We start from the raw sequence: 9,789 nt of genomic DNA on the forward strand, positions 1-9,789 counted from the left end.
CAGAACCACGTGTGCTGGAAATGTAACAGACGTGATACGGCCTTTATTTATGCAACACGGGCTTGTCCTCTGGTTTTGTGTTTCTGGAGGGAGGCAACTAAAACAATGTGAGGATGAGTTTGTCAGTTAGAGGCAGATCATATTTACCTGACAGGCTTTATTTCAGCTGCTCATCTTGTTGTTTGTGACTGGAAAAGCCTGTTTAACGTATCATTGTTCTTTGTATCACAAACTCAATGGACTTCCTGTCAGACAAGAAGAAATATTTATTTACCATTTGAATCCTGTTGCTGCAGTAACTACTCAGTGTTTTATATCCCACCCTCGGCAGACATGGTTTCACCATGAACCTTTTACTGGATCTAACTTCAGACTCGGGTCCTTCGTAGTCCCTGGGGATGTTTAAACTCTATTATCGGATGATTTATGACTCTTGTAGTTGCTGTTAATCATCGTGTTATTCCTGTGTTTGCCTGATTGTGAAGCATTTTCCTTGTCTCTTTGTAATAGTCTCAGCCTCTGACTACCTGATCGAGTAAAGATGAAATGTGTGTCTGCAGGCATGGCGTGGCTCCATCAGAGTCGAGGGTCTCCCAGACTCGTCCTGGTGGTGGTTTGTGTCGCTCTGCTGCTCGACAACATGCTGCTCACTGTGGTCGGTGAGTGTGCGCGCAGAAAAACTATTTAGCAACCCTTCAGAAAGTCCCCATAAGTTGAGCTTCATCCCTTCCCCCCTTCCCTCCACTCAAACTCAAATGGAGCCTGGGTGTCGGTCACGGTTTGTTCTACGGATTTTATTACTCCTCTAGTGAGTCCTGACTTTCTTGCTTGGTGGGATATAAACCAGAAATGTAACATGACTATGGATTCAGAGTCTGACCTGCATGTTAGCATTTAGCTCGAAGTGCAGCCTCACAGACCCGTGAACACGTTTAACTTTTGCAGCTTCCTCCTCGTTTCTTTATGTTTAGTCCAAATTTAGTTTGATTCCTAACTTTCATCAGGAGTTACCATCACCAGGACACCATGAGTGAATATAGAGTCATATTTTATGCTGTGTGTGTTTTCTGTTAGTCACAGTGTCTCATTACAGCAGCAGAACTGACTGACCAGCTGCTGTTTGCAGTGAACCCATGGGTGCACAGACAACTTGGATCCCTGTGGTTCTGAAGGACCCTTAAGGAACCTTAGAAACAGGTTCTGCAGTTGTAGGGAGCATCTTTTTGCTAAGCAGATGTGTGGATGTTTGTTTGCAGGGAATAAAGACTTTATGTTGAGCTGTCTACACAGTCCTGGACCTGCTGTGTCCTCAGACATGATTCAGATTTATGCTCCTCCATGACGGAGGCTCAGCTGCTGGAAGCAGATCTGTGACGCAGCTAAAAACCTCGAGGTCAAAGCTGTCGTCAGCCGTTAGACTCAGAGCTGGAGGTACAGGCTGCAGAGGTCCCACACATGCACACACACACGCACACACACACGCACACACACAACCTCCTGACCGTGAACTTTAAAGCCTGTTGTCTCAGGTCAGACTTGTCTCCTTCAGCCTTTTCTCAGAATGAATCTCTGCTCTTTTATCTGCAGATGAGCCTCTAGTGCAGAAGAAGCTTCTGTTTCTAGAATAGACATCAGTTGGACTGTGGCTGTGGTTCAGGACCGGCACTGATCAGACCCTCGTCTGTGTGTTTCATCCAGTTTGACCTTACCTGGTCACTATACCTGGGCTGTTAGCATAGTTTAGCTACACTGAGATGTTGAGTGGCCAGAAATATTAGTGGGGTCTAATGTTGTTATTCTCAATCCAGAACCGTTAACATTAGCAGTAGCTAACAGGAAAGATAAAACCTTTCCTTGTCATTAGGAGACCTGGAGACTTAGTTCAGTCCTCAGCCGCCTGCAGCTGTTTCAGAAAGCAACTGTGGAAAACGTGACACCAGGAAATATCTACCTGGCCGGTCCTGTTTCGTTCAGTGAGCTGTTTTTAAATGATGTGGATTAGTAATTTCTTTCTCCTGCGTTTCTCATAAAGGCGTTGTAAACATTTCTTAGGGCGTTGCAATTCTTTTTATTGTTACTTATTATGTACAATGACCAAACAACAACTAATCCGTCAGTCTGCTCCTACAGTGCCAATCATCCCAACATTCCTCTACGCCCTGGACCATCCCAGCCCAGTGCCCCCGACCACCCAGCCCTCCCTGCTCCCTCTGCCCAGCCACAGCACACCGCTGCTGGGTACAAGGTTGGAGCAGAGCCCCAGGTCGTTTCCCCACACTCTGTCTACTCTGGTGTCTCTGTTTGACAACACAACCTTCAGTCTGCAGGAGGCACAGACTGACCCGACCCCCGACACCGAGCCAACAGACCAGACCGCCGTGACCACAGACCTGCAGATTAACCAGACCGCTGACGCCACAGTAGGTGGAGGATGATCTTGACCTGACGTGAACTTGTGTTGTCAGGGTTTTCAGGTGATGTTGTACATTGTCCTCGCTCCTCCTGCAGGAGTCCTCCTGTCTTCAGGACGGTGTTTTCCTGGAGGAGGAAAACGTTCGTGTGGGTTTGTTGTTTGCCTCCAAAGCTCTTGTCCAGCTGCTCGTCAACCCCTTCGTCGGTCCGCTCACTAACAGGTGAATTACTGGCAAACGCTTCTAACGCTTTCATTACGGAAATGATTTCCTTTTGCTTTATTGGTTAATCACTCAGTCTATGAAACATTAGAAAAGACACACCTGTTTCTACAGGTAATAACATAATTTCATTGACTGTTGTTCCATGAGCAGCAAGTCACTGATAAGACTGATGAAAATGATGGTAATTGTTTCTCTGCCTCTGTAGGATCGGGTATCATATCCCCATGTTCGCAGGTTTCATCATCATGTTTGTGTCCACCATCAGTAAGTTGTCCACACACACACACACACACACAGTCACAGGAGTGTGTTCTCTATAATAATGTAATTGTGTGTGTGTGTGTCAGTGTTTGCGTTTTCAGGGACGTACGCTCTGCTGTTCTTCGCTCGCTCTCTGCAGGGAATCGGCTCGTCCTTCTCGTCCGTGGCAGGTCCACACTAACACAGAAACATCAAACACCCACCACACACACAAACCCTCAGCTGTAGTCTGAGCACATCCCCGGTTTCATCGGCATTTTTCATTCAATAACAATAACCTGTTGTAAGTAACATGGAAAAACGTAGCGTTAGCTGAGGCTTCAGCGTCATTCCTGTGCAGAGACTAGACTATCAGGTGTGTGTGTTGCCATGAAGAGGCGCAAAGGCCACGCTGAGGAAACAAACACATGCGTTTACGTTCGTTTGTGTGTGTAGGTCTGGGTATGCTGGCCAGTGTGTACACGGATGACGAAGAGAGAGGCATCGCCATGGGCGTCGCACTGGGAGGACTGGCTATGGGAGTCCTGAGTGAGAACCACTTATTTGTAGCAGCAGCCTGAGAGTCAGCTCCTCTGCGCTGGCTGAAATGTTGCTGCCTGGTTTGTGTGTATCAGTTAGTCTGTGTGCTGTGTTTCAGTCGGGGCTCCGTTCGGCAGCGTGATGTACGACTTTGTGGGGAAGAGCGCCCCCTTCCTAATCCTGGCCTTCCTGGCTGTGTTTGATGGAGGTAAAAGCAGAAACAGACCCAGGTCTCCTCAGGTCCTTAGAGTCTTAAAATGTGTTAAACACAGCAGGTCTTAAAATAATGTCCAGGTGAAGCTGGTTATTAAAGTTACTTCTATAAAGTGTTTTAATGGAAAACGTTGAGGAGGCGAAGTGGTTTCGTCTGAGCCACGTTGGGTCCATGTTGTAGTTCTTTCCCTCATCAGCTCGTATAAACCGCCCATTTAAAAGCATGCATTGAACATGTGTTTGTGTTTGTTGCAGCATTACAGCTGTGCATCCTGCAGCCTTCTAAGATCTGTCCAGGGGTGAGTCCACTTTAAAACACTTATCCTGGTCTAACTTGGTCCAGTCTGACCTGGTGGTAGTTACATATCAGCTGGTTGTTGCACTCAGCTGCCCTGAGCTGTCCGGTTTACGTTTCTCTAGCAGCTGAACTTTGCTTTAACCAGACTGAGCAGCGTTTCTGTGCATTTCAGAGCGTGGAGGGGACTCCGCTACTGACCCTGTTGAAAGACCCGTACATCCTCATCAGTGCAGGTAGGAAGACGTCTGCTCTGTCACCTGCGTCGACACACACGCCTACACACAGAAAGAAGCTTTTTGTCTTTCTGTCTTCAGGTTCCCTGTGTTTCGCCAACATGGGCGTTGCCATCCTGGAGCCCACGCTGCCCATCTGGATGATGCAGACCATGTGCTCCCCTAAATGGCAACTTGGTACGATCCACTGTCTGTTCCCTCCTCACAGCTTTTAGGCCCAGTCTCACTGTCTCACGGCTCATTATTGTCAAAACTCTCCTGACTGTATTTAAACCTGCTCCACGATAAGATAACACTGATCTGCTGCAAACGGTAGTTTGGCTTTAATTTAAACCGGCAGCAACAAACAGAAATACCAGGCTCATATTTTACCGTCCTGAGAAATGTCTCCGTCCAGGTTCCCTCCCTCCCTCCGTCCTCTTGCTCTCCAACAGGTGTGTGTTGTGTTGCAGGTATGGCCTTCCTCCCTGCCAGTGTCTCCTACCTCATAGGAACAAATCTGTTTGGAGTCCTGGCCAACAAGATGGGACGGTCAGTGTGTGTGTGTGTGTGTGTATGTGGTTCTATCTTTGTGAGGACCATTTGGAGCATCTTTTTATTGGAAAGAGAATATTTTGTCTGGTCCTCACTTTTTCAGGCTCCTGTTTGAGGGTTAACACTTGGTCTCAGAGCTTAGAACCAGGTTTAGGTCTGGGTTGGGGGGCGTGTATTCATTTAGATGTGCTGGTTAGGGACCTTAGGGAGGGATTGCATGATGTCAGTGAATGTCCTCACAAAGATATTTAACTGCACAGACGTTCGGTGGTTCAGTTCACAGGAAAAACGTTAAATCGGCAGATTAACAGATTAACGTGTGTGGAAACTCTTGAGTCCTGTTCAGACCTGATCCTGAAGGTTTCTGGTAAATCTGTCAGTGACATGCAGACAGGTGGCTGATGGGTATTTGTGTCTCCAGGTGGCTGTGCTCCATGTTGGGGATGTTTATTGTTGGCGTCAGTCTGCTGTGTGTAAGTACAACATCCACCTGCTCACTGGTGGGTTTTATTCTATCCATCCACCCGTCACCGTTACCAACCAAACTCCATGTTAAAAATGACCCATTTAACCAGAACATCTATCAGCTGCCAACATCACATTTTAAGGTGTGTGTGTGTGTGTGTGTGTGTGTGCGTGCGTGCGTGCGTGCGTGCGTGCGTGCGTGCGTGCGTGTGTGTGTGCTTGTCAGGTTCCTTTTGCCACCAGTATCTATGGTCTTATTGGACCAAACGGAGGTCTGGGCTTCGCTATAGGTGAGTATGAAAACAGTGAAATCACTTTATGTTTGATTATAGAAACTGATATTTGGGTCAATATTTAGGAGTTGGGTTCTTGTCAGGTATGGTGGACTCCTCCATGATGGCCATCATGGGTTACCTGGTCGACATCCGTCACGCCTCCGTCTACGGCAGTGTTTATGCTATTGCTGATGTGGCGCTTTGTATGGGCTTCGCTATCGGTAACACACACACACACACACACACACAATATCAGTGTTTCTATTCATTTATTCTGTCTATGCTGCACCATCTGTTACTTTGCTATGTTTCAGACAAACTTTGTACTTTTGACTACAGTTATTGGCTGTAGTTTCTGTTTACTCTGTGGATTAAGACTGAACTACTTTCATGTTCTTGAAATACCCTCAACCTGCAGCAACACTGAACTAACGTTTTCTCTTCTTTTAGTTTTCATGCTTTAAGTTTTTCTCATAAAACGTTTTCTGAGTATTTTTCTCTGTAGTGAAGTATTTCTACTTAAAGGATCTAAATAAAGTGGGGCAGCACGGTGGTTTAGTGGTTATCACAGTTGCCTCACATCAAGAAGGTTCCTGGTCTGAAACCCATCAGGGGCCTTTCTGTGTGGAGTCTGCATGTTCTCCCTGTGCTTGTGTGGGTTTTCTCCAGGTACTCTGGTTTCCTCCCACAGTCCAAAAACATGTATGTCAGGTTGATTGGTGACTCTAAATTGCCCATAGGAGTGAGTGTGAGTGTGTGAGGTTGTTTGTCCCTATGTGGCCCTGTGATGGACAGGGGACCTGTCCAGGGTGGACCCCTGCCTTTCACCCAGAGAGAGCTGGGATAGGCTCCAGCAGGTCCCTGGGACCCTGGTAAAGGAATAAGAGGGTATAGATGATGGATGGATGGACCTAAACAAAATGCTGTCGGAGAAAGCCAGTTTTTTTAGCATTTCTAATTGGTATATAAAGATGTAAGAACTGGTTTCTAATGGACTTTAAAGGAGCTGTAATCAGACTCAAGACTCAGATAATGAAGGACAATAAAAACAGCTGGTTTTCAAGAGTAAAATCATAGTGGAGATTTTGTTACGACAGTGATACTAAAATCTCTCCTGTTGTTCCAGGGCCGTCCACAGGGGGCGCTCTGGTGCAGGCGGTGGGGTTTCCCTGTCTCATGGTGTTTATCGGGGTGATCAACATCTTGTACGCACCGCTCTGCATCCTGCTGCGTAACCCAGCTGTGCGAGAGGAGAAAATGGTAGGTGATATGCTGTGTGCTAAGCTAGTTAGCTCTGGGGCTAACAGCAGTTTTCATCTGAGCTGCAGGGAAACTGCACACAGATAATATCTGCCTCCATTCTGATCCTCAGAGAAGCAAATCTGCATGTTAAAGTTGCAAAATACCTGCAGCAGAGATGTTCCCGAGCTGCAAGTCTCAAGCCTTTAGATTAGAGTCTGGATTCTGCTCACTGTAACATTTCAAATTAGCTGCAGCATGTCCCCTAAAAGTGCTAGTGCTAACTTTGCAGCACGGCCGGGGGGCAGTGATGTTATGGCGCTCACTCGTTCTCTTCCTTCGTTTACATGTGTGAGGCTCAGTTACTGTCTCCAAGGGAGAAAACATGTCATGTGCTGCAGATTTCCTCAGTGCAGGAAGAAAATGTCTAAACACACACTGGAGTTTTCATCGACTGCTGCTGCAGGACAAGGAGAGAGTCCAGCTCTGTTCCTAACAATCTCTGACAGCAACCAGTTCCTCCAGTCACTGTTGTTGATGTTGTTGAAAACTCTCATCATACCTGCTGTCATCTCCCTTTTAGAAGGAAAATTACCTGCTTATTAAAACCAGCACACACACAGAGGGGAGCAGCAGGCCCTGACACATCAGCAGGAAGTGTGTGTGTCTGTGATGTGTTTGTGTGAAGTCATTACACAGCGATTACACTGATCACAGATCAGAAGCTGCTGCCTTCAAAGCTGCGGAGGAAACATTTCTACTTAATCTCTCAATTACACACAGATTACAGAGCCGTACAGGTCGGTTATCGACTGTGTGTGTTGCAGGCCATCATCGACCAGGAGTGTGTGATGCACAGGAAAAGCTACAACACGCAGAAGGAGAGTCGTGAGTTTCCTCTGAGCGACTACAGCGAAGAAGAAGAGACGGAGGAGTGAACCACACACACCTGTACATGTTGTTGTTGTTGTTTCCAAACCTGTTTTCCCTTCGTCACAGTCAGACCAGAGCGGACGCTTTTCAACGAAACACGTGTCTGAAGCCGAAGTGTTGAGACCTGAAACTGTACCTGAGTCTGTATCTGACCTCTGACCTGTGTCGCCATTAAAACCTGCTGTAACCTGGACTACACCTGTCTACCTGTGTGTGTTTGCACCTGTCCTCCCAGTGTGAAGCTCAGGTGTGTCAGCTCGTTTGTGTGTGTGTGTGTGTGTGTGTGTGTGTTCACACGCTTCTTATCTGCTGCTTAATTTCCTGACGGCTTGTTTCTTCGTCAGAGAACATGACGACAGGACAGATGGAAAAGTAAACAGTGACGTTAGCATCAGCTCTGATACGACGACAGTAGGAAACACAGGATGATTCATGATGTTAATCAGCTGAAGCTTCATCTGACGTTTTTAATTATTTTCTACAACCATGTGCAGGTGGACCCCAACCCTAACCCAGAACCATGAGCTGAGGCTGAGCTAAAATTAGCCACAAGCTAATCTAACTAAATCCCCAGTTAACCTGAGTCCTGACTTAAACTGACCCCTTAACTAACCTAAACCCCTGAATCTCACAGATTTACCTGGGTAACCAAAACCTCGAGATAATCCAAACCTCAGAGCCAGCCCAAACTAACAAAACAACCTTAGCTGCTCATAAACTGATTTCCCCTGTCAGCTGAACCCAGGACTGGCCTCTCCTTACCCAAAACCATTAGTAACCCTAAACTAGCTAAACTACACTGTCGCTAATTTAAGTTGTTAGTCTAAACCTCAAGCTAAGCTGAATCACGGCCCAGACCACTTCTACAGAATCTTAACGTCTTTTCACATTTTTAATAATTAGAGTTTTATTAGTGTGAGACCTCGGATGTATTATTGTGTCCTGATGCACTAAAATATCAGAAACCTGATGAAAACCTGTTGGTGAGTTACACCCTGAGACCCTGAGACGCAGATCAAGCAGCTTCAGGCCCCACAAACAGCTTCAAACGTCTCCACCTGCTTTGAAACAGGAACACACTGATCACTCATCAAAGGGGCTTCAGCTCTGATGTGGTCTGAGTAAACAGGCAGGAAGCTGTTCAGTCTGCAACTGCACGTCTGATTTATTTATCCTGAGCTGTGAAGGTAGTACTGCAGTAAAAAATACCACAGAAAAAGTCCAAAAGTACCACCAACCAAATGTACTTGAAGTATCCAAAGTAAAAGTACTCATTGTGCAGAATGGCCCATTTCACATGAATGTATCTGATATTATTGATTCTAATTATTGATGATTATTGTGTTGATCACTTTAATGTTGGAGCTGATGTTAACTACCTTATATACTTCTAATTTGAAGTACTTTATATACCGCTGGGTAGCTGATGTTAACTACCTTATATACTTCTAATTTGAAGTACTTTATATACCGCTGGGTAGCTGATGTTAACTACCTTATATACTTCTGATTTGAAGTACTTTATATACCGCTGGGTAGCTGACGTTGACTACCTTATATACTTCTGATTTGAAGTACTTTATGTACCGCTGGGTAGCTGACGTTAACTACCTCATATACTTCTGATTTGAAGTACTTTATGTACCGCTGGGTAGCCGACGTTAACTACCTCATATACTTCTGATTTGAAGTACTTTATATACCGCTGGGTAGCTGACGTTAACTACCTTATATACTTCTAATTTGAAGTACTTTATGTACCGCTGGGTAGCCGACGTTAACTACCTTATACACTTCTAATTTGAAGTACTTTATGTACCGCTGGGTAGCCGACGTTAACTACCTTATATACTTCTAATTTGAAGTACTTTATATATTGCTGGGTATCTTGGGAATTTCCCCCCAGGGATCAATAAAGTTTGATGATCAGTCTGTATTTTGTTGGATCCATCTGATCCTGAAAAGGAACTAAAGTTATCAGATAAATGTAGAGCTGGAAAAAGTCCAAGGTTTGACTCTGACATGTAGTGAAGTCCAAGGATGAAGTAGTACTACATGGAAATACTCAGGAAACGAGTAACTTTCCTCCTTTTGTACGTTTGATTTTAGACGGAACCTTTCAAAGGCCGGAACTATTCTTACAGCTCTTGTACCTTACCGGAACCTTCTCGCGACCACATCGT

General features: G+C 45.7%; 1 protein-coding gene across 4 annotated transcripts; it reads left to right on the forward strand.

Annotated features, from left to right (window-relative positions):
• Nucleotides 1-324: 324 nt before the first annotated feature.
• On the forward strand, nucleotides 325-7,791 carry slc18a1 (solute carrier family 18 member A1). Of its 4 annotated transcripts, none has more exons than XM_026321652.1 (16): nucleotides 325-659; nucleotides 2,131-2,245; nucleotides 2,328-2,420; nucleotides 2,509-2,633; nucleotides 2,842-2,900; nucleotides 2,984-3,067; nucleotides 3,333-3,425; nucleotides 3,535-3,624; nucleotides 3,885-3,928; nucleotides 4,100-4,337; nucleotides 4,613-4,691; nucleotides 5,116-5,167; nucleotides 5,386-5,449; nucleotides 5,536-5,655; nucleotides 6,561-6,694; nucleotides 7,501-7,791. In XM_026321652.1, the coding sequence occupies exons 1-16, from the start codon at nucleotides 547-549 to the stop codon at nucleotides 7,609-7,611; spliced, it is 1,614 nt and encodes a 537-aa protein (XP_026177437.1). In that variant the 5' UTR covers nucleotides 325-546; the 3' UTR covers nucleotides 7,612-7,791. The 4 variants fall into 4 exon arrangements, with proteins under 4 accessions (XP_026177437.1, XP_026177438.1, XP_026177439.1 ...); XM_026321653.1 differs by having other exon boundaries at nucleotides 563-659; nucleotides 2,131-2,420; nucleotides 4,100-4,160; nucleotides 4,242-4,337; nucleotides 7,501-7,611; XM_026321655.1 differs by lacking the exon at nucleotides 325-659 and adding an exon at nucleotides 687-808.
• Nucleotides 7,792-9,789: the final 1,998 nt, after the last annotated feature.

The sequence above is a fragment of the Mastacembelus armatus genome, chromosome 9 (assembly GCF_900324485.2).
Source record: "Mastacembelus armatus chromosome 9, fMasArm1.2, whole genome shotgun sequence".
NCBI classification, from domain to species: Eukaryota; Metazoa; Chordata; class Actinopteri; order Synbranchiformes; family Mastacembelidae; genus Mastacembelus; species Mastacembelus armatus.